The sequence below is a fragment of the Schistocerca cancellata genome, chromosome 4, assembly GCF_023864275.1.
Source record: "Schistocerca cancellata isolate TAMUIC-IGC-003103 chromosome 4, iqSchCanc2.1, whole genome shotgun sequence".
NCBI lineage: Eukaryota > Metazoa > Arthropoda > Insecta > Orthoptera > Acrididae > Schistocerca > Schistocerca cancellata.
In genome coordinates, this window is record NC_064629.1 from 721,547,797 (window position 1) to 721,573,624 (window position 25,828).

Below are 25,828 nucleotides of genomic sequence, written 5' to 3' on the forward strand. Positions count from 1 at the left end.
TTTATTTTTCTTTACCAACATTTTCATAGTTATGATATAAAGAGTTTGTTGCGAACATCACTGTCACTAAAACAAAATTAAACTCTGTCTGAAGAGGCCTAGGAAGACTCAATGGTGTTATCTTCAGCTGACAGACATCACTGGATGCGGATATGGGGGGGTGTGTGGTTGGCACAGCACTCTCCCTGTCGTTGCCATTTTTTGCAACCAGAGCCACTACTTTTCAGTCAGTAGTTCCTCAGTCGGCCTCAAAAGGGCTGAGTGCATGCCAGTTGCCAACAGCACTTGACGGACCCCGATGGTCACTCATCCAAGTGCTAGCCAAGTCCGACAGTACTTAACTTTGGTAATCTGACAGGAATCGGTACGTCACCACTGCGGCAATGCCATTGGCAATGTCACAGTCAGTACAGCTTTGAATATATTTCTGTGTGGTTACAACCAATCTCAAGCGAATATTTTAAGAGTCTGTCTATTTAATTGTAAATATTCTTGCTCTGTTGTGTCTTTCCTATCTACTGGGACCCTTTTTGAGTTTTCAGTTTTACACTGAGACTACATGTCACCATAAACTTCCAGGAGAAATTTAGTCATTTATTTATTTTTTGAGATCAGGGGATGAGTGAGGGTGATTCCTCAACTTGCACCATAGGGTGGTGGGGTTTCGGGTTCCGCTAAATAGGTCATTTGTCCACTACACACAGGAGGCTGCTACATGGGTAGCAGGGGCTGTGTAGCATGGACTGGGTGGTTTTTTAGGTTAGACTGTCTCGGGAGAGATAAAAAAGGGCTCCAGTCACAAAGGGTTCTGGGCAAAGAAACAACAAGAATTGACCAAGCAACAGTTGGTATTGTAGTTGTAAATTGTCGTAGCTGTATTGGAAAAGTTCCAGAGCTTCAAGTGCTGATAGAAAGCACTGAAGCTGAAATCGTTATAGGAACAAAAGGCTGGCTAAAGCCGGAGATAAATTCTGCCAAAATTTTCACAGGGGCACAAACCATGTTCAGAAAGGATAGATTAAATAAAGTAGGTGGTGGTGTGTTTGTATCTGTTGGTAGTAGTTTATTTTGTAGTGAAGTTGAATAGATAGTTCCTGTGAATTAATATAGGTAGAGGTCATACTCAACAGCTGTACCAAAATAATAATTGGCTCCATCTACCGACCCCCAACTTAGATGATTTAATAGCTGAATGGTTCAAAGAAAACTTGAATTTCATTACAAATAAGTACCCCATTCATACAGTTATAATTGGTGGAGACTTCAATCTACCCTCGATTTGTTGGCAAAAATACATGTTCAAAGCCGGTGGTAGACAGAAAACATCTTCCAAAATTGTACTAAATGCTTTCTCTGAGAATTACTTTGAACAATTAGTTCATGAGCCCACACAAATTGTAAATGGTTGCGAAAACACACTTGACCTCTTAGCCACAAATAATCCTGATCTAATACAGAGCGTCATGATGGATACAGGGATTAGTGAACACAAGGTCATTGTCAACCAAAACCACTAAAAATAAACGCAAAATATATCTATTTAAATCAGCAGATAAAAATTCACTTGATGCCTTCCTAAGAGAGAGTCTCTATTCCTTCCAAGCTAATTATGTAAGTGTAGACCAGATATGGCTCAAATTCGAGGATACAGCATCAACAGCAATAGATTGATTCATATTGCATAAGTTAATAAGAGATGGGACTGATCCACCATGGTACACAAAACATGTCAGAACACTGTTGCAGAAGCAACGAAAAAAAGCATGCCAAATTCAGAAGAACACAAAATCCCCAAGACTGGCTAAGTTTCACGGAAGCTCGAAATTTAGTGCGGACGTCAATGCGAGATGCTTTTAATAGTTTCCACAATGACACATTGTCTCAAAATATGGTAGAAAACCCAAAGAGATTCTGGTTGTATGTAAAGTACACCAGTGGCAAAAAACAAACAATACCATCACTGCGCGATAACGATGGAAATGGTGCCACTAAAGCAGAGTTACTAAATACAGTTTTCGTAATTCCTTCATGAAAGAAGATGAAGTAAATATTCCAGAATTTGAAACAAGAACAGTTGTTAGCATGAGTGACATAAAAGTAGATACCTTAAGTGTTGCGAAACAAATCACTTAAGAAAGGAAAGTCTTCCGGTCCAGATGATATACCAATCAGGTTCCTTTCAGAGTATGCAGACCCAATAGTGCCTTTCTTAGCAATCATATACAACCACTCACTTGACTAAAGGTCTGTTCCTAAAGACTGGAAAGTAGCACAGGTCACACCAATATTCAAGAAAGGAAATAGGAGTAACCCATTGAATTACGGACCCATATCACTGACCTAAATTTGCAGTAGGATTTTTGGGCATATACTGTACTTGAACATTATGAATCACCTTGAAGAAAATGACTTATTGATACATAACCAACACGGATTCAAAAAATATCGTTCTTGTGCAACACAGATAGCTCTTTATTCCCATGGAGTAATGAGTGCTGTTGACAAGGGATCTCAGATCGATTCCATATTCCTAGATTTCCAAAAGGCTCACAAGCAACTATTAATCAAATTGCGTGCATATGGCGTATCATCTCAATTGTGTGACTGGAGTCATGATTTCCTCTCAGAGAGGTCACAGTTCGTAGTGATAGACTACAAATCATTGAGTAGAACAGAAGTGATATCTGGCCTTCCGCAAGGTAGTGTCATAGGCACTCTGCTGTTCCTGATTTACATAAATGATCTGAGTGATAATCTGATCAGCCCCCTTAGATTGTTTGCAGATGAGACTGTAATTTACCGTCTAGTAAAACCATCAGATGGATCAATTCCAATTACAAAATGATCTAGAGTGAATTTCAGTATGGTGCGAAAAGTGGCTATTGGCAGTAAACAAAGAAAAGTGTAAGGTCATCCACATGGGTACCAAAAGAAATCCAATAAATTTTGGGTATATGACCAATCGCACAAATCTAAGGGCTGTCAATTCGACTAAATGCCTAGAAATTACAATTACGAGCAACTTAAATTTGAAAGTCCACAAAGATAATATTGTGGGGAAGACAAAACAAAGACTGTGCTTTGTTGGCAACACACTTAGAAGATGTGACAAACCCACTAAAGAGACAGCCTACATTACACTTGTGCGTGGTGTGGGATCCTTACCAGGTAGGATTGACGGAGGATATCGAAAAAGTGCAAAGAAGGGCAGCCCATTTTGTGTTATCAAGCAATAGGGGTGAGAATGTCACTGATATGATACAAGTGTTGGGGTGGTAGTCACTGAAACAAAGGCGGTTTTCTTTGCGGCGAGATTTATTTACGAAATTTCAAATCACCAACTTTCTTTTCCGAATACGAAGATATTTTATTGACACCCACCTACGTAGGGAGAAATGATAATCATAATAAAATAAGAGAAATCAAAGCTTAGATGTTCCTTTTTCCCACGCGCCATTCAAGAGTGGAATGGTAGAGAAGTAGTATGAAAATGGTTCGATGAACCCTCTGCCAGGCACTTAAGTGTGAATTGGAGAGTAACGATGTAGATGTAGATGCTACCATCACACAGCAAGATATTTGACATCAGTTGTTAATTTAAATGGTAAAGTTACTGATCTTCCCTGTGATACAGTGTGTACTACAGCTACCTCTGGTTTAGCAGTGGTCAGAGGTATGAAATAGTCTGTGATCTCATACAATGCTTTTCATGGTATGGTAACTGTTGTCACTTAACATAAGCACAAGTATTGTAGTTGTAGTGGAGCAGTCTGAGAGTTGAGTCAAAACAGTGCACTAGCCAGCACTGTTAGGTAGTTTTCCTAATGAGTTTTTAAAATGATTATTCATACTGTGGTCAGTGACTGTACAAGTCTTAGTGTGAATGTAATCAGTAGCATATAGTGGCACGTGGAATGTGGTTTAGCTGTACATCGTTGAAAGTGTTCACAGTTCTTGAGTATCTGTAATAAAACATACAGTACATGATCTCTTAACAATCATTGTTCTCAGTTGATTCCATTATCAACTGCTTCCCTCAATGATCACCACTTGCAGTCAGTTAACTATTAAATTCATGGAGAAAGGTGAACAAGAAATTATCATAATATAACAGCCAAGACATGTTATAAAGTGAAGAATGTACCAAAATTGCAACCACAGATGAAACTGTCAATAATGTACTCAATATGGTCAAATTGTGCAATATCCACATTTGTTGGACATCCATGTGAGACAGTGGCCTGATATTGGGTGGCATAAGAGTGTAAGGACATCCACACTCATTGCCAAGATTCCAGTTGACCACATCTGACCGACACAAGGGAATATCACCATGTTGTGCACCACGCACATCGTAACCCCTTCACATCTGTGCGTGTCATTTGAGGACACATAATGGACTCACTGCAACATTCATCCTGTATCACTGGTAGGAGAATAGCATCAGCCAAACTAGGAAATCATCGTGCTATGCATAGGCTGTTGTTAACATCACAACACAAACAGCTGTGTTTTGAGTGGTGCAATGACCAGGAAGCATGGATTGCTGACGAATGGCATCACAATGTGTTCAGTGATGAATCATGGTGCTGCACTGCCTTGGATGACCACTGTCAGTGAGTATTTTAATGGCATGGAGGCAGGCCCATTCTTACAAAGTTTTGTAGAGGCACAGCAATGTTGCTTCTCACATCATGGTGTGGGAAGTCATCGGGTTTGAATTTAGGTCATGGTTGTTCAGGATTGAGGGAACTCTGAGGCACTATGGTACATCATGGACATTCTGCATCCTCATGTGCTACCTCTCATTTGATAGTACTGTGTCACTATTTTTCAATAGAGTAATACACATCCACCCAAGGCATGTGTTTCTATGAACTCACACAAGGCACGTGTCTCTATGAACTGCCTGCATGATGTTGAGGTGCTACCAGGGCCAGCAAGATTTTCAGACTTGTCCCTGATAGAACACATGTGGGACTAGCTCGAATGTCACCTCCATCTCGGTGCCAACTACAACAGTTGCAAGCCAGTTTGTGTCAGGAGGGGTTACAACAGCTTTATGGCACTCTATTCAACCAATCTTGTGTATGTGTATTTTCATAGAAAAAAATTAAACAGAAATTACATATATTCACACAATTTTGTTGTTGCTAAGCCTCTGTTCATTACACAAATGTAAATGAATAACTCAAATATATTCCCTGCAGTCACAAAATACAATTACTACATCATTTTGCAGCACTGTGTTTTGTTATTAAGTGTAGCAAAAGATATGGACACAACAGGTTTTCATTCACTGTTTTGTGGAGCCAGAATACAGATACAGCTAATCAAGTGTGTAATTTAATTACAGTTCTACTGCTCTGGAGTAGAGACAGTCAATAATAGCAATCAAAGAATCCAAACAGATACATACCCAGGAAAATTTTTGTAGACAATATTCTCTATACGATGACTACGAGCTGGATTATTAGCATGTTCATCACGTGAATCGCACCAGAAACATTTTTTCCGCTCTTCTAAATGTGACACTATACAAAATCTTTCCTGAAAATAAATAAATAAATAAATAACTTATGTTTACATTTTGTTGTTGTTAGTTCATTTTGTGCATTTTTGTTGTTATAGGACAATGATACACATAATACTCCTTCAGCTCTCAACTAATACATAAAACAAAACTACACCAGTTAGTTTTGCAGTGGAGCATGATAGTGAAATCTGTTCACATGTTCAGCCACCTGAGTAAATTATTTAATGTTACTTTACTATGTAGTGTCATTTTGTAGTCTGCTATTTGTATCTCTCTCTCTCTCTCTCTCTCTCTCTCTCTCTCTCTATCTATCTATCTATCTATCTATCTACCTATCTATCTCCAAAGTCTGATAGTTTCCAACTATGAAAACATCTCATCTGCCATCAAAAAGACACAAGCAATAAGCAATTCTTCACTTTCTCTCAGTGTATTAGTTGATCGAACAGTCCATGGGTGTACTACCCACTCGTAGTGCCTGCTGGACACTATGAAACACCATTACATCTGTGGACTGCTTGATTAACAAGTACTATCTTTGTACTAATACCATCTTCAGACCCCTTATGAAACCGTGGACTTGAATAGTTAAATGTATGCTTCAACAGCAAGTTTATGCAATTGTTCATCTCAGAAAAAAGAATCAACAAAATGTTTTCCCAGCATAACATCATACTTAGACTAAATTACTAACAAACACATTTGAGGTCACTGAAGAATGATGATGGCCTATATGAAGAAAAGCTAGTCATCAATTATTCAATATTACATTTGAAATGTTTCTCCATGACTTAACAATGCTACAAAGTCGTCATGGTATGAAATGCATTAGTAATATAAAAGATTGCTATTAACAGCATTAAGGTTTCATTATTATGGAAACAAGGTTTGTACTACAATTAAAAATATGCTACCAATTTCTGATACCAGCTGGCTTTTAACAAATAAATAAATAAATAAATAAAGTGGTACAACAACCTCACACAAGAGATTGCACCAGTATGTACAAGAATGGCTTACTCCAGTGAAAAAATTAAATTGCTGTGGACATGTAACCCTTTTTTAACACTGTAGAAACAGGAGTAAGTAAAATACAGTAATAAGGCCAAAATAATATTCATTTTTTTTTAGTTTGACATTATTTATCAAGTAAGTTGCTCAGTTTTAATTCAGTTCTCTCAGTATTTGACTTTGGAGTGTGTTAATGAAGACTCTTCATAGAGAAATGATCTCATTATGCACTGAATCTCACTTTAATAGCATGTAGCACTAAGCTAGGATGAGTATAGCACAAGGATTTTACCTGTTTATACAAGCCACAAGTTGATGAGGCCTTAAGCTGCTTCTCCCTCCCAATCAGGAGATTTCCTGTTGCAGGATAGCATGAGCTTTGCTCACATGGATGTGGACGTTGAGGTATATATCCTGCGTCATAGGCATATAATTATCAGCTTTTAATATTTGTTTGTCATGCAGTTCTAATCCAAGCAGTGTTATGAAAACTGAACAGAATATTCATAATTTATTAAGCATATACATAGGTAAAGGAGTGTAACTGAAGATACACAATTTACATTGTATCTTAAGCATCATCTCTCTCATAATGGTAACTGAATATATAAAGCATTTTGTTCTCAGAACATTTATATAAATCATGATCTACAAGTTCACTGACCAAAAAGTCTGTTGGATATGGCATGTTGCCAAGCCAGACTATAAGGTCAAGGCCATTCAGATTTGCTATACTAGAAATGAGTGGTCAGAAACACACTAAAAGTTTTCCACACATGACTGTATATTGTACAGTCATATTATCAGCATAAAATGAGTACATCAGAAAGTCACAAAAAGGCAATGAAAAATTTTATAAAATTTAGCATTATGTTAAAGGTGCACCAAGATAATGTCTATTACCTCCACAGTTCATTAGGTCTGACTACTACAGGAGGGCCATTGGGCAGTTTCTCAGTGACATGTACAACCTTTAACGCATCTGACAAATAAGAAACATCAGAAAAAAGTCTGTTTTACACTATGTAGTAGGACTGAACATTTGGTGTAATATTGGGTTCATTTGGTTCTTTGTTGGAATGTAGTTCCAAGAGTGAACTGGAAGAAAAGTTTCTCTAAAATATATCTGACACAGTGATTGCTGTCATGTTTCAGCACAATAAATGGTAGTCATGATCAACAATGATACCCAGCAGCACTCAAGACTTGTTGTGACTCGCCGACCTTCAAAGTGCCGCCACGCAGTTACGCGCGTCCTCCACATGCAGCCCTGTCTGCCAGCCATGCAGCAGCAGCACCACCTAAGCGGCCAGCCAGCCAGCGGCCGCTAGACTTGGACTCAGTTATGATTTGACTGTTAAAGTGTACACATGTCTTACTCTGTTTACTTGATCTGTGACTTTCATGTATTGCATCTTCCTTGAAATATATTTGTTCAACTTGAAGTTATTACAATTGGCGACGAGGACGGGATTTTTCTTTTCCATCATTGACCCACATGTTTCCATGGCTACTTTAGAGCAACTATTGCAAGGTCTCATAGAACAGCAAACGCTTCTCACAAATGTGATTCATGATTTCATTGTGGCATCGTTGGCATCTTTGTCTCTACCTCCTTTTCCTCCTTACGACGAGACGGCGGAAGACAGGTCTGATTACGAAAAATGTCTTTGACAGCACTTCTTGGCATATCATGTCACAGACGAACAAACATGTAAGTCTCTGTTCCTTTCATGGATTTCACCTCAAATGTATCAGTTGTTGTCGCAATTGGCTCCTTTGAAAGATCCTGCGTCTTTGTCCTTTGCTGAAATGTGCTCACTTCTCTCCGTCTATTTTCAAAAGCAAATGCATGTGGTAGCCTCTCGTGTTGCCTTTTATCGTTGTCAAAAACAACCGAATCAATCCTATCGCCCTTGGGCTGCTGAACTTCATGGCCTCAGTAGAAAGTGTCACTTTGTTACTGAAGTTCACAAAGAATCCTACGCCGATTCCATGGTACGGGATGGTATTATCCAATCAGCACCCGACAAACAAGTTAGGCAACATGCCCTTCAGTTGGTAAATCCGACCCTAGATGAAGTCCTATCCATCGCTCAGTCTTTTGAAATTTCTCGTGCCGCTGGAGCGCAAATAGAGGCATGCGGCAACGTCGGGGAAATACAACCTCTGTGCACTGTTGACGAAGCATGTGGCGTGTCCCCGCCGGCCGACGTGGCCACAGTACGCTCACAAGCACAGCCTTGGCCTAACTGTAAACAAACCTCTAAGAAACTGCAGCAAAATCCACAGCAACTTCCTTCATGTCCGCGGTGTTTTACGAAACATTCACAAGAAGATTGTCCACAATGTTGGGCCATGTGTCACAAATGCAAAAAAAAAAAAGGGTCATGTGTCATCCGTTTGCAAATCCGACCGCATACATGATGTTCATGAACATGACGCTGATTGTGTTGTCTGTCAGTTGTACTTCTTTCCTTTCAGGGTAGTTATTCCTCACTGTCCAAATACTTGGTCGAGATGTTGGCATGCAGGGGGATATTGGTTCTGCTGCCACTATCATCAATTCTCAGACGTATCTTCGGTTGGGTTCTCCAATCCTGTCACCTGTCACTAGGCAATTACGGACTTACAATAAACAGATCCCTTTCTTCTCCTAGGTTAGGCCGTGCAAACAACTTTAAAGCTCGTATCATGCTCAAACCCACTGCTCGGCCTAAGTTTTTTTGGGCTCTGCCCATTCTTGTGGCCCTTCGTGATCAGGTCAAATGGGAGCTGGATCGTCTCACTGCCTCAGGGGTCTTGCTTCCTGTCACTTCCAGTGAGTGGTCCTCTCCTGTCGTCGTTGCTATGCCAAATGGTGATATTCGTCTCTGTGACAATTTCAAAGCCACTGTAAATGCTCAATGCCTTATCGACACTTACCCTATGCCTCAACCTGAAGAATTGTTCACCAAACTTGCTGGAAGCCAGTATTTTTCTAAACTTGACCTGTCAGAAGCTTATCATCAACTTCCTCTCGACGCTGCTTCCCGGCAGTTTCTGGTCCTTAACACGCCTTACGGCCTCTATCAATACCAACAATTGCCATTCGGGGTTGCCAGCACCCCTGCTCTCTTTCAGTGATTCTTGGAACAATTATTGCTCACTGCCCCTGGGTGTATAAATTACCAGGACCACATTGTTGTCACTGGCTCCACCACTGATGAACATCTTCAAAATCTCCGCACACTTTTTCATGTCTTACAGGCTGCCAGTCTTAAGTGTAATCTTCAGAAATCAAAATTTTTTCAGGCATCTATCATGTACTTGGGGTTTCAACTCTCTCGGGATGGTATTCGTCCGCTTCAGCAAACTGTCGCTGTGATCGATGCCCTTCCTCCCCCTACATCTGTCAAAGAACTGCAGGCCTTCTTGGGGAAAATAGCATACTATCACAAGATTTTACCGTCTGCTGCTTCGGTGGATCAGCTGTTGCATCGCCTGTTGCATAAAAATGTGCCTTTTCACTGGTCTGCGTCATGCGATGCGGCTTTCCAGAAATAGAAGATTATGCTGAAACAGGCCCCGTGCCTGGCTACTTATCGACCTGGCCAACATCTTGTTCTTGCCATGGACGCCTCTCAATATGGGGTTGGTGCAGTCCTTGCGCACCGTTTTTCTGACGGTTCTGAACAACCCATTGCTTATGCCTCCGAAATGCTCATGGATGCCCAACAAAGGTATTCTCAAATTGAAAAAGAAGCTTTGGCCATTATTTATGCTCTTCATAAGTTTGGTGTGTTTCTCTATGGATCCAAGTTTCATCTTGATATGGATCACAAACCACTTGTTTCCTTGTTTCATCCATCAATGTTACTTCCCGACAAGGCTGCGCACTGCCTCCAGCGTTGGGCTCTTTACTTGTCTCGTTTCAATTATGAGATTCATTTCCGGCTGACGACTCAACACGCGAATGCTGATGCACTGTCTTGCCTTCCCATGGGTCCTGATCTGGCATTCGATAGGGACGAACTTCTATGTTTCCACCTGGATGTTGCCGAGCAGTGGGCTGTGGATGGGTTCCCCATCACCTGGGACCGGCTGCCGGCTGCTACGGGTTCTGACCCTACCCTCTCCCGGGTTTTACGCTGTATTCAGAAGGGTTGGCCAGATCGTCCGTCTGCTACGACTTCTGATCAGGTGCGGAACTATGCTTTGTGTTACTGCCTCACGGCTAGGGATGGTGTTATCCTCCTTTCCACCGACAATGCTTTGCCCATGTGTTGTGATACCTGCGTCTTTGCGTGCTTCGGTCTTGCACCTCCTTCACCAAGGGCACTGGGGTGTCTCTCGCACAAAACCTCTGGCGCGCTGTCATGTGTACTGGCCCGGGCTGTCATGTGTACTGGCCGGGCATCGACTTTGAAATTGCACACATGGTCGCTGCCTGTGGCCCTAGTGTGTCACAGGCCGCCGCCTCGAAGTCATCTTTGTCACCGTGGCCTTCGCCTGAGAAGCCCTGGGACCATATTCATGCTGACTTTGCGGGACCTTTTTTAGGTACTTATTGGCTTCTCGTTATTGATGCCTACTCTAACTTTCCTTTCATTGTCCATTGTATGTCGCCTACCACCACAGCAACCGCCAATGCTCTAGCTCGCATTTTCTCTTTGGAAGGCCTTCCCTCTACTCTTGTTACTGATAATGGTCCGCAATTTGCCTCTTCCGATTTTGCGGATTTTTGTGCCTGTCACGGCGTCATGCATGTCACAGCCCCTCCATTCCATCCACAGTCAAATGGTGAGGCTGAACGACTGGTCCGCACATTTAAGGCTCGGATGAGGAAACTCCTGACTTCTTCTGCTGATGATGCGCTTCTCCAATTTCTGGCTTCTTACCGCTTCACCCCCATGGGCGACCACAGCCCAGCTGAGCTCTTACACAGCCCCGCACGCTACTTCATCTTCTGTGGCCTTCCACCTCACGGCCGCGGGTGCCTTCGCTTGGCCAGTTCACTGCCGATGACCTTGTATGGGTAGGGGATATGGCAGGTGGCCAAAATGGAGTCCTGGCCACATCTTATGACACTGTGGCCTGTATGAAATCCAGACGGACATGGGTGTTGCAGTGCATCATTCGGACCAGCTTCGGCCTCGTGTGCCGGCAACACCTGTTCCGGAGGCCGCTACACCACCTTCGTCTCTACCTGATGCTTGGGATACTGGAATCTCTCATTACTCACAACGCAGTCCTCTCACCATCATATCGGTGCCAGCACAAGAACTGACACCACCAGGAGACGTGCCCATGCAGGAACCAGGTGACCATCATCTGTCGGAGCAACTCTACTTGCCTCCTTCTCCTACGGATGCGGACACATCGCCCATGTTTCCTGTTATAACAACCGGACTTGCCGCAACGGGCAGATTGGTGCACAGGGCCCCAGCAGATTCGACCCCCATGTCTCCTGTCATCTCAGCCCATTATCATCAGGGACACGTCTGTCTGTACGGGAAGCCTCCTCCTAGATAGGGACTTTACGGCAAGTCAAACAACACCTATGGATGTTAGCAATCTACAGGCCACCTCCATCAAGACCTGTGCAAAAAATTCAAAGGGGGGAAAAGTGTTGTGACTCACCGATCTTTCAAAGTGCCACCGTGCAGGTATGCGTGTCCTCTACATGTGGCGCTGTCTGCCAACCATGCAGCAGCAGTGCCACCTAAGCGGCCAGTCAGCCAGCCAGCCAGTGGCCTCTAGACTTGGACTCAGTTATGATTTGACTGTTAAAGTGTACACACGTCTTACTCTGTTTACTTGATCTGTGACTTTCATGTATTGCGTCTTCCTTGAAATATATTTATTTAACTTGAAGTTATTACAGGACTATTCATCCAAAATACATTCTGGGAAATAACAATCAGCACATTGTCAAGGTAGTTCAAAGTGAAACTTAGCTAGTCAAAAAACACAGCAACTAAGTGTCAAAGTTTGTGTCCACATAGTCACTAAGACTTGAGATATCTTTGGCTGAGAGCCTACAGAAATCCTGAAATACATGTTTGCATGAGATCCTCTGCACAGTAACTGTTGTTCAACCACAGTAGCAGACATTGTCAATCTTACGTAATGGTTTCACGTTTGGCAAGCACATTACTTGGAGTTGTCATGACATTTACACTTACATCACTTCTATATCTATTTGCTCTATACTAGCAGGATTATCTCAGTTCAATCATTTGTCACTGCTTGAATTCAGCTTATTTGGTACCCTCCACTACTCATAGGTCACAGTTGCTATTGGCAGGTAGCTTGCAGCTCAGTAGCATTATCTGGTTCATAAAGGATAAAGGATCTTGACTTGTATAATTCATGATTGCTTAAAAAATACCATGCCACTTCTAATTATTTACAAGTGCTGCTCTGCTTTGCATTTTTCATTTGGCTCTGATAATTCCTTCTTAGTGTTGAAAGTTTCACATTGCATAAAATGCAAATTGAAATATGAATATGATGAGAATACTAAGACCTTCTAGTACAATAATACTGGAAGATTCTTGGTGGAATACAAATAACAGAAGGAGTAATGGTAATCATTCACATCATAGTTGATGCGTTGTGGGTCGACAGATGCATAAACAGGACTTAAAACATTGCTGAGATTCCATAGAACACTGTCTGAAAGCTCAGCAATGTTTTCAGTCTTGTTTACATGTTTCCTTGACAGCTCAGTGTCAGAATTACAAGAGACAGAATCACTACATGAAACTTCTGTCAAGGGCCACTGAAATCTTTAATACCATTACTAACTTTCATAGCCAACATTACATTTTAAAGAGAAGAGCTGATTCTTAAGTTACAACACAGCTTCCTGTGACCTGAATGACTATTTTACTAACATTAATTAGTTAAGTGGAGATAAGAGCTAAAACATAAAAAAATTCTTTAATTTGATCAAACATTCAACAAGTCAATAGACGTCAATATAAGTATCTAGTCACAAAACACAGATATGTATTTAAAATAATATTAAAAATATTATTATCGTATGTAAATGAGTACAAGCATATGAAATACCAAGGTACTACTTCACCATCAAATAAGGCACTAGCTATATAAAACTGCTTTTAGTGTTACAAAACCTAGCTCATTTTTACCCCTCAACAAAATTTTTTGTTACCTTCACTTAATATCAAGGGTAACCTACATGTGTTAGAAAGCAAATATATTTCAGTATTGACACAAATTATGAAATAATGATGAACAAATTAGTAAAATAATATTAGATATAACTGGAAACATATTTGGCAAAAACTGGTGAGTCTTCTGCTGAAACAGCAACGTTAGCTCCCACATTTGGCATTGTGAGTGCAAATCCTTTTATTAGTACAGCACATCAAGTCTTATTCAAAGTCACACCTGTTAAGCTGCAACCATTCACCCATATCATTAGTTTTGTTAAACAAACTACAATAGCAATGGTTGTCAGCTGTTTCCACACCCAGGATGTATATAAGAGAGCCCTGGCATGACAATACCTCGCTGACCTGGCAGACCATACCAATAAGCCAAGTGGCTCAGAGGATGTACATCACTTTCACCTTGTTCAGTCATTGTCTCTGTTGGTATATGTGAAATTTCGATGTCTCCTCTGTGTGTAGGTTTAATGGCGCCTTGCTGTGCACCTGACCAATACAACACACACAAATTTTCATTCTTCTTGAAAAAGAATAAGTCTAAGACACATACAGCATCAAGCCCAAGAGCCATGGAAAAGAATTTTGATTTATTTGAAGTGGCGAATTAATCCATCTTACTAACTACTTCTAAGAATTGTATTAATGCAAGAATCTTGGATTTGGTAATGAGTACAGCTATCAATAATATGAGAATGGCAAAAAGGAACACAAAAGTGTACTTTAATGGATAAAAAAGCCTGTGGGATAGTTATACTAAATAATGACAAAAACATTTAGAAAGGGACAAACAAATAAAAATTTACTTTTCTTATAGCTCATTGAGTAAAAGGAAAGGTAACTGATCTGCAATACTACAAATTTTCCCAAATAAAGACTGAAGATTTTCAGAAATACCTTCCCTCCTTTCCAGTGCCCTTCATCCAGCCAACATGGATCTGTACTGGTATGGCACTTTTACAATTTCACTGAGAACCAACCATACCCTTATAGCTATTATTATGATGGGGCTGCTCCACCAAAAAACATTTTAAAGCTACTGGTGCCCTCCCCCTCCCCTTGGGGAGGAGGAATCTGTGTACCCCTTGCTCGCATCTAGTGTAATAGCATGGTCAAATGTGACATTTTTTAGTGTTTGGGCACTGTATCTGAGGCAGTACATGGGGACCAGCCCAGTATTTACCTCAGTGGATGTGCAAAACTGCCCATGAAACACATCCAGGCTGGTCGGCACACCGCCTCCATTGTTAATCCATGAGGCGGATTTGATCTGGGTCTGGAACCAGGCACTTTAATGTGCTCACCTGTCTAAGTGGGTAGGTTTCTCAGGGAAAACATAATGGAGAAGGTACAGCTTTTAGTGTTATGATTGATTTACCTTGGAGAAACAGCTATGAGAAAGGTAGTGTAGCGAAAAACTCTTTCAAAAAATAGTATTTTAGGAAAACTGACCACATACTGAAATAATAAAAGTAAAAGAAAACCAGAAAAATATTATATTCAAGATCTCTTGACAATGAGATAAAAGTAGATAAATAAATTTATGAATTAACCACATAACCTATAGCATTACATATTGTCTTCTGAATGTTATTTTATTTTCTCTTTTACAGAGGTTCTTTTCTTAGCTTTTCCACAGCTATACACATTATATTTATATTTAGGATATGGGCAGTTCATGTCACTTTAATCTCTACATCCTTATCTACATTTAACTACAATGAGCAGCTCACTAGAGTTGACTTTATTCTTGAGGTCCTTTTCTTCATACATTTCTCTCCAATGACCCTGTGTTTCAATTTTTGTCTTGTGCCCAAGAAGGTTTATCATCTGCTCAGTGTAACTGATACTCCAGTGTATGAATTGAAAATGTAAAATATTAATTATATGTGACATAAATGTAAGTTTTAGCATTATTCTTAATTATCTGACTCATGTTTAAAAATTAAAAAGTATACTGGAAAAAGTTAATCATGGGACATAACAGCTTTAAGCAAAAAACATATCTGAAGGAATTGAAATTGTGTGTGTGTGTGTGTGTGTGTGTGTGTGTGTGTGTGTGTGAGGAGGGGGAGAGAGGGAGAGAGAGAGAGAGAGAGAGAGAGAGAGAGAGAGAGAGAGAGAGAACGAACTTCGATACAAAGAGATTTTTAATTTGTTTTTATCATTGAAAACTATTATGTGAAAAACACAAAACTGAATGCTCAGGAAACATTTGTGCATATGCATGCTTGTTGACACAGTCACCCAATAAACCAGTTAATTCACACATTTCCTAGTCATCCGTGATTTGAGTATGGGCAGTGTGACAGAAGTAACTGTTCCAAATCACTGATAAAAATGTATTTATCTATTCATATTTCAGTAGTATGCAGGAGATGTTGGAGATACTTAAAACAGAATATGAGTCCTCGAAGAGAGAAAGATATGAATATTCAGCCACAAATCAGGAGGTGAGGGTCAATCATCACAACAGGGGAGGGCTAAGCATTGGGAATACACATCAGGTACCTTGGCTAGATGTGGGGAATAATGCATAGATAATTCAAAGTAGATTAAGAGCTAAAAACAATTTTTCCCTGGAAGTCACTGAGGGGAAAAAAGATTTCCTTCCAGTCATTATTTAAATAAATATTGCAGATAGCAAACATAGCAGAAAAAGAAACCATTACTGCTGGCACCACATCTGAAAACAGTCTTAATTTTTCTGTCCATCATATTTAGAGAATGTTGTAATATTTAATGCCGTGCAACATTATCTAGCATAAACTGAACAACTATCACAATTTATTTAACTGAAGGCAACTAATTATCTTTCTTAGGAGCATAAAAGTAATCATTTATAATGTTTCTGAATATAACACATACCATTACATAACAAGAAAAAATCTTGTCTTTGATAGTGAAAAAAATCTCAAAAACATTGTTGATGTTTCATAAGGCAATTTGTATCACAGTTGAAAGGAATCAGAAATTAAATAACTATACCTGCATGGCAAACTGTTTCACATAAATCTGCTAACATAAAAAACTACAAGTATTAGTATTTCATTCTATTCTTTTGAGAGCTTTATATTTGCTCTATTTCTTCAAAACAAGTTTTTCATTTGCCTATCATCTTTCAGTTTTGAGAGTATTGGTCAGTTTATGAATTAAACAAACATTTCACCAAAAATCAGTTACTATATTTTTTTTACTTTAACATTAATTATTGTTTTTGGGGTAGATTTTTGTCTTGACCGACTTTTGCTATTCCTCATATAATTTCATTATCATATTATTTAACTGTACATCCTATGTGTGATAAAAAGAATAAAAAGGACAGTTTTATGACATAAAAATTTATGCTGCAACAGAGATTCTTATAGCCTTTAGTTTCCAGAAAAATATTATTTTTAACTACTACTGTTGCAGTGTGACACAGTCTACTTTTTTATACACAATATTGTTTTTAGAAAGTTAAAAACCCAGAAAAGGGACATTTCTCAGTTAATGAGGTACAGCAGCTCTAAGAAAATATTTGTGCATATTAGTGTGACTACAAGAAACGCATGAACATTCAGCTTCCTGGCAGATCACAGAATGGATACACAGAATATATGTATACCAAGATTTAATTTTTAATGACTAACTATTGGAAGAGTGGCACTTCAGAAAAGTTTAGTAATTTATCAGTTGCAATAAAAGTAATGAGCCTGGACCTACACAATATGGAGTAGAATTAGTACGACTCATCACATTTCAGCACTACACATATGTGTGAAACAAATCTGGAGGCAGTTAATACACTCCTGGAAATGGAAAAAAGAACACATTGACACCGGTGTGTCAGACCCACCATACTTGCTCCGGACACTGCGAGAGGGCTGTACAAGCAATGATCACACGACCGGCACAGCGGACACACCAGGAACCGCGGTGTTGGCCGTCGAATGGCGCTAGCTGCGCAGCATTTGTGCACCGCCGCCGTCAGTGTCAGCCAGTTTGCCGTGGCATACGGAGCTCCATCGCAGTCTTTAACACTGGTAGCATGCCGCGACAGCGTGGACGTGAACCGTATGTGCAGTTGACGGACTTTGAGCGAGGGCGTATAGTGGGCATGCGGGTGGCCGGGTGGACGTACCGCCGAATTGCTCAACACGTGGGGCGTGAGGTCTCCACAGTACATCGAATTGTCACCAGTGGTCGGCGGAAGGTGCACGTGCCCGTCGACCTGGGACCGGACCGCAGCGACGCACGGATGCACGCCAAGACCGTAGGATCCTACGTAGTGCCGTAGGGGACCGCACCGCCACTTCCCAGCAAATTAGGGACACTGTTGCTCCTGGCGTATCGGCAAGGACCATTCGCAACCGTCTCCATGAAGCTGGGCTACGGTCCCGCACACCGTTAGGCCGTCTTCCGCTCACGGCCCAACATCGTGCAGCCCGCCTCCAGTGGTGTCGCGACAGGCGTGAATGGAGGGACGAATGGAGACGTGTCGTCTTCAGCGATGAGAGTCGCTTCTGCCTTGGTGCCAATGATGGTCGTATGCGTGTTTGGCGCCGTGCAGGTGAGCGCCACAATCAGGACTGCATACGACGAAGGCACACAGGGCCAACACCCGGCACCATGGTGTGGGGAGCGATCTCCTACACTGGCCGTACACCACTGGTGATCGTCGAGGGGACACTGAATAGTGCACGGTACATCCAAACCGTCATCGAACCCATCGTTCTACCATTCCTAGACTGGCAAGGGAACTTGCTGTTCCAACAGGACAATGCATGTCCGCATGTATCCCATGCCACCCAACGTGCTCTAGAAGGTGTAAGTCAACTATCCTGGCCAGCAAGATCTCCGGATCTGTCCCCCATTGAGCATGTTTGGGACTGGATGAAGCGTCGTCTCACGCAGTCTGCACGTCCAGCACGAACGCTGGTCCAACTGAGACGCCAGGTGGAAATGGCATGGCAAGCCGTTCCACAGGACTACATCCAGCATCTCTATGATCGTCTCCATGGGAGAATAGCAGCCTGCATTGCTGCGAAAGGTGGATATACACTGTACTAGTGCCGACATTGTGCATGCTCTGTTGCCTGTGTCTATGTGCCTGTGGTTCTGTCAGTGTGATCATGTGATGTATCTGACGCCAGGAATGTGTCAATAAAGTTTCCCCTTCCTGGGACAATGAATTCACGGTGTTCTTATTTCAATTTCCAGGAGTGTAGTTGCATTTGATGGAGTTGTGTGAGAATTCAGTGGATAATAATTTTATTATGCAGAAGAGTTGAAGTCACCATAGAGTTACTGATATGGACACTGTTTACACCTGCAGTTCATAAGGTGATGTATAAAATGGTGTGAAACTATCTTTTAATATAAAACCACTATTCTCTCTTTATTTCTCTTCACATTTTGTAGTTTCACTATCTCCATGTTTCCTCTAGTCTACTCCTCTTATCAGTATTGTACAACTATTGTTCTTTAATCGCAATGTTTATCCTCTTCCTGTTATTATTTACATCCCCATTCTCCATCTTTACATTGCATGTTTATGCATTCCTAATGCTAGTTCTCTTTGGAAAGTCATTTTGCATTGTTTACCATTACTTGATTTCAATTATTAGATATTACTATAAAAACCATACACAGAAAAGTTTATAAATTATTCCTTGTAAATTTTTATATCCACGGAATGCAATATTTAACAGTTTTCTCACCTCTTCCGGGAGGATTACGGTTCCGCTCTCTTGTCTTAATTTGTCCTAGGGCTGTCCCTGCAATACAGAAGAACAATGGATTAATTAAAATGTGTACCTCGTAAAATAATCACAGGACAAATCTATGAATATTGGAGATCAGTTGGGAAAGATAACTGTTTTATTCCCTCACTAGTTTTTCAGTTTCTTCACTGTCTCATTGCTGCATTATTATAGCATTTCAGAATGTATACTTCATTGAGATAGATCTCATCATTTGAACCTTACACATAATCTGAATAATTCTGAGTTTAATTTCATTTTCAGCGTTTGGTAAGTATACCACATGACCAGCACCATATTAAATAGGTGGTACAAATGACAATAAAGTTTCTCTTGAAAGATCATATAGAGCAAATAACAACTAATTACATGTCATATTAACACAACAAATAAAACTGTTTTAGGTTACTAGAAAAGTAAAAGGTAGAGAACAGCCTAAATACATAAATTTGTCCTGAAATTAAACTGCTACCTAATCTTCTGTTTATACAATGGATTCCACAAGGTGACAGTTAACAATATGTATACAGAGTGTTCAAAAAATTCTCAAAATTTCTACAGGAGGTATTATTGGTCAAAACTAAAAGAAAAGTCCCTATAATGATGTGGAGAGTGGAAGTGGAAAATGTTCTACGTGCCAAATCTCACATGTGTCAGGAGAAACATAAAACAATGTATCTCGTTTTGTACATAACTTATTTGTATCCAAAAAAATTGATAAGATATTTTGATGCCACAGATTTATGCTGCTAACCTCATCATTGCAAAAAATAATGAAACAAATCTGAAAATAAACAATTTATTAAAAAGTTGTAAGCACCATACAGGTAAATTAACTGGTTCTAAGTGCCCACATAAAAAGTTTTTTGTTTCAAGTGCCATTAATACAGAGGACTATGTTTTATTTGTGGTAATGTAAGTCCAGAAATAAGCAGTAATATTTTAATTAGTAGAATTGTCATATATGTTTGACATTGTCAAGTTAAGGGGCAATCGAGATTAATATAAAAAAAGAAGTACAACGTCAAACAGCCAAGATCACTATTGTGCAGCATTTATTGTGATGACCAGTTTCAGCAAACTATGTTGCCATCATCAGATCATCTGCAGAACATTTCACTGAATCTTGACCAAATGCATCTTATATCATATCACAGAATGATATTTCACAAACATGAGAACAATAGTATATTAGCAAGTCAAGCATAAAATAACCATTAAAAAAACAACACACATATTGCACTGGTTATACAAGCTCATGTTCATACATTAACAGAATGAAGATGCCTTCTTGCTTACCCTTCTTCATTTTTCTAGAATTCCAAAATCTCTGTTGCAGTTTAAAAAGTTGTGCCCACTCAACAAAACTGTGCTTGTTATCTCCTCAAACCATTCCAGGCTACATGAAGGAAACCTTGACAAATGGCACTTTGAATGTCACTAGGAAGCACGGCTTACCATGAAAAACCATGCACCATCTAGTAATGAATGACTAAAAGATTTTGCACATGATTTGACACTTGAAGCAAGTATAGGGACATGCAACACAGTACTGAGTACACAGTAACATTGAAAACCCATTTTATGAAAAAATGGCACTTAGAATGTTTTCCATTTCCATTATTCTATGCTCATAAACCAATATATGTTGACATATGAGCCATTTTACTTGTGACAAGTAATATGTAGTAATTGGTGAAATAGCCCATCTTACTGTTGCAGCTAATTGCGTGATGAATTCCCAGAGCTACTGGAGAAATTTACACTCACAGAACAATGATGAGTGTGGTTTATGCATAACAACCTCAGTTCTGATTTCCTAGGCAGACATCGGCAGAAATGCTGAACTCTTTACTCGGAATTCATAATTTTCCTAGTTTTAAAGAAAAAGATGAGATGATGCTGTAGAGGTGTCAATGTTTATCGGTGTCAATATAAAAAGGTTCCATCCTGGAATGTAGCTGTAGTTAATCACATGGGTTTACCAAACAAAATATTACTCACTGGTCAGTTTGAAGGGCTGTATATGGTTTAGAACTTGTTAGTACTGGTACTGGTAGACAGTCAGGGGACGCCCTGCTGCTGATTTAAGTCATGGCAGTGAAGTATCCAAAATGAATTTTTCATTCTGCAGCAGAATATGTACTAATATGAAACTTCCTAGCAGATTAAAACTGTATGCCAAATCAGGACTCAAAACTGGAGCCTTTGCCATTTGTAGGCAAGTGCTCTGTCACTGTTCCACTCAAGCACACCTCACAACTCATCCTCAGAGCTTTACTTACACCAGTGCCTCATCTCCCATATTCCAAACTTCACAGAACTTCTCCTACCAAACTTGCAGGGCTGGCACTCCTGGAAGAAAGTTTCACAGGAGAACTGTGAAGTTTGGAAGGTATAAGATGAGATGCTGGTGGAAGTAAACCTGTGATGAGTTGTGCTCAGGTAGCTCAGTAGTAGAGCACTTGTCCGCAAATGGCAAATTTCCTTGATTTGACTCCCAGTCTGGTGCACAGTCTTAATCTGCCAGGAAGTTGCAGGGCTGTGAAGTGATGTGTGTGTTCCAGTCAGTTGTATGGCTTTACGACAGCAAGATGGGTCAACTTGGAGAGGTGAGAGAATGGGCGAAAGTAGCTATCATGCTTGGGCATCTCCATCACCCCTTCATGAATGAAGTTTCCAAATTTGTTGATGTATCAATATGGCCCCTCCAACATGTCTACAAGCAATGGTGTACCAATGTGACACTGAGTAAGAACAGTGCTTGTAAAAAGATCATAACTGACAGTGATTGCAAACAAGTGTCATGCCCTGTCAATGACAATTGATTTCAACTAGTTTCTGAATGAAACTTTGGAGCGAATTGCATGCAATGCACATTTGGAGTCAGGTCCCTCAGAAGAGGCCATTCCTCATTTGGTGCATGAAGCTGCACATTTTCTGTGAGTTGAACAACAAGGAAACTGGACAGTACCTCACTGAAAGCTTGTAGTGTGGCCTGAAGAATCGCAAATGTGCCTCTTTTTTTTTTCAGTCTGATTTGATTAGTATTTTAACACACGGTATATGTTAGGTGTAGTTCAGGCTGGAGGTTGTTCTATGATGATTTGGTGGTGTTCATAACATGACTTGGAATCACTCATTCTGGTTACAGTGAACAAGAACCTGAATGAAAAACTTCCTGGCAGATTAAAACTGTGTGCCAGATTGAGACTCGAACTCGGGCCCTTTCCCTTTCGCGGGCAAGTGCTCAACCGACTGAGCTATCCAAGCATGACTCACGACCCATCCTCACAGCTACAATTCTGCCAGTACCTCATCTCCTGTGAACTTCACAGTTCTCCTGTGAACCTTGCAAGACTAGCACTTCTGGAAGAAAGGATATTGTGGAGATATGGCTTAGCCACAGCCTAGGGGATTGTTTCCAGAATGAATCTTCACTCTGCAGTGGAGTGTGCGCTCATGTGAAACTTCCTGGCAGAATAAAACTGTGTAGGTACGAGATGAGGTCCTGGCAGAATTGAAGCTGTGAGGACAAGTCATGAATCATGCTTAAGTGGCTCAGTTGGGAGAGCCCACTTACCCACGAAAGCCAAAGGTCCCAAGTTTGAGTCTCAGCCTGGCACACAGCTTTAATTTGCCAGGAAGTTTCACATTAGCGCACACTCCACTGCAGAGTGAAAATTCGTTCTGGAAGAGCCTGGACGTTTATGACAACATTCTCAGTAAATAGTGTTACCACTCCTGTTACATCTTCATGGTGAGTATGATTTGGACATCATCATCATCATCATCTTCCATGATGACACCAGCCATGTTCACAGGGCTACACACACAGTCAAACTATGAACCAACACTCAGGCACCCTACTGCAACTCGATTGGACCTCTACATCACATGATCTTGAACCCATAGAAAATGTCGGACTCTTTGGGACAGAGGGTGAAACAAAGCAATCAGTCCCCGCAGTTTGGTGTCTCTACAGGATCTAATCAGCAGTGAGGGTCTTCGTTGGATAAGACACACCTGAAGAACTCTGTGGGCTCTCTTCCTTGTGTGGATGGTCCCGGCAGAGGTTTGAGTCCTCCCTCGGGCATGGGTATGTGTGTTTGTCCTTAGGATAATTTAGGTTAAGTAGTGTGTAAGCTTAGGGACTGACGACCTTAGCAGTTAAGTCCCATAAGATTTCACACACATTTATCTATCTATCTATCTATCTCTTCCTTGCCGAATTGAGGTCAGTATCAATGGTGGATGCTGTGACACACTGTAGTATCAAGATATCTTCTGGAGGGAACTTATTTAGTGTCCATTGTGCTTTAGTCATGATCAACTGATGATAATAGAAACAGTGGATAGACGGGCACATTGCAGCATGTCATTCAGTATTTCAAAGTTTAATACTGGACACTGTAGCTGGTGAGCAGCTAAATCCTCCACCCCAGTATAAAAACCACCATCACAACCATGTGCTTTCGTTCATCTCACGTCACAAGTTGAGATAGTTGGGTGCACTAACACTGCCATGCATGGGAAAAGATTGCCTAGGATGACATATCGAGGTAAGCACTAGCAGACGCCGAAAACCACGTGAAGCAATTTTTTTTTTCTTTATTGTTATTTCACTCCCCAAAATGAGGTGGGCTGGGAGCAGCACAATACACCACTCTTCAGCCTAGAGATTACAGAAAAACACAGTCAAATGAGAAAAGAACACATAATACAGAATGTTATAAAGTGATGAATAAACAAGAACAAAAATAGATGAGTGTAAATGGTAGATTTAAAAACAACATAGACAAGAGCCACACACACTGGTGCAGAATGAACACTGTGAGCCGACACGAAAGCAAAGAAAACCCCACAGTGGGAACACAAATGAATTATGCTAGTGGCACTGTTGGTGGTGGTGGAACATAGCACTGCACACGACACTGAAGAAACACTGACACCACAACGAAAACGTTAAAAATCACTGCACCGAAGGGGACCTACCACCGGGTGAAGGGAGGAGGAGGGGGGGAGAAAAGGGAGGGGGAGAGACGGTAGGGGGAAACCAGGTGGGGGATAGGGGGCAGTGGAGGGGAGAAGGAAAGGAGTCGGAAGCCCAGGGGGGGGGGGAGGGGGTTGAAAAGGAGAAAGAAGGTGCTAGGCAGGGAAAAAGGAGGAAGAAGGGAAGGGGGAGAGAGAGGGAGAGAGGGAGCCCTGAGGAGGGGGGAGGGAAGAAGGAGGAATTAGATCTGGTAGGAGGGGTAGATGGAAGGCACGAGGACATTATCCTGGCGGGGTAGTTGGCGGAAGCCACCTTGGGCGAGGGTATGGAGTGTGTGGAGATGGAGACCAGGTGGGACACTGTGGTACAGGCGCGGCAACGGGCTAGGGTGGGAGAGGATGGGGGAAAGCAAAGGAAGGGGGGGATCCAGTTTGCGGGAGATGTATAGGATCCATATTCGTTCTAGGAACACGAGGAGATGGGGGAAGGGAATCAGATCATAAAGGATCCACATGGGGGACAGGAGACTGATGCGATAAACGAGGCGGAGTGCTTGGCGCTCAAGAATTTGGAGGGATTTGTAGTAGGTGGGGGGAGGCGGAGATCCAAGTGGGGTGGGCATAACATAGGATGGGGTGGATGAGGGACTTATAGGTATGTAGAATAGTGGGAGGATCTAATCCCCATGTTCGACCAGAGAGGAGTCTGACGAGATGGAGACGGTTACGTGCCTTGGCTTGGACTGTGAGGAGATGGGGGTCCAGGAAAGGCGGCGGTCGAGAGTGATGCCAAGTTACTTGATGGTGGGAGTGTGGGCAATGGGGCGGCCATAGATGGTAAGGTAGAAATCTAGGAGGCAGAAGGAGGGGGTAGTGCGGCCTACGATGATTGCCTGGGTCTTGGAACGATTGATCTAAGGAGCCTTTGGTTGCACCATGCGGTGTACAGGTCAAGGTGGGACTGGAGAAGGCGCTGGGAACGTTGGAGGGAGGGGGCAAGAGCGAGGAAGGCGGTGTCATCGGCATATTGCAGGAGATGGAGTGAAGTAATGCAGCCCACTTGCCAAAGAGAACTGTCTGTAGCTGAGAAGCACGAGCGCGATATGAATGCGGCAGTGAGTCGCGTATACATTGTGATGTGCGCTATGCAGAACATTATCTTCTTCTTTTTCTTGTTCCTTTGTCCCTCACTGGCGCGAGGTCGGCATGGTTATTAAGAGATTTGGGGTGGTTAATTCAAAGTATGGTCGGATGCCCTTCCTATCGCCACCACGTTACCCCCTGAGACGGAATGTGTGTACTCTAACTGCCTGCGTATAGTGTTATTTACGTGGAAGTGAACGAAAGTTTCCTAAATGTTTGTGAAT

General features: G+C 41.4%; 1 protein-coding gene across 3 annotated transcripts in view; it reads right to left on the reverse strand.

Moving 5' to 3' along the window:
* The window catches only part of LOC126183764 (laminin subunit beta-1), a 344,910-nt gene that overhangs the window by 130,376 nt on the left and 188,706 nt on the right, over nucleotides 1-25,828 (reverse strand). The window contains exons 4-7 of one of the 3 annotated variants that reach the window (XM_049925992.1): nucleotides 19,428-19,484; nucleotides 14,131-14,214; nucleotides 6,840-6,961; nucleotides 5,420-5,550 (exon numbers count right to left, since the gene is read on the reverse strand). In XM_049925992.1, the coding sequence (XP_049781949.1) occupies nucleotides 5,420-5,550; nucleotides 6,840-6,961; nucleotides 14,131-14,214; nucleotides 19,428-19,484 (394 nt within the window). Of the gene's footprint in view, nucleotides 1-5,419; nucleotides 5,551-6,839; nucleotides 6,962-14,067; nucleotides 14,215-19,427; nucleotides 19,485-25,828 lie in introns of all 3 variants that reach the window. The other 2 variants (XM_049925991.1, XM_049925993.1) reach the window with 2 other exon arrangements.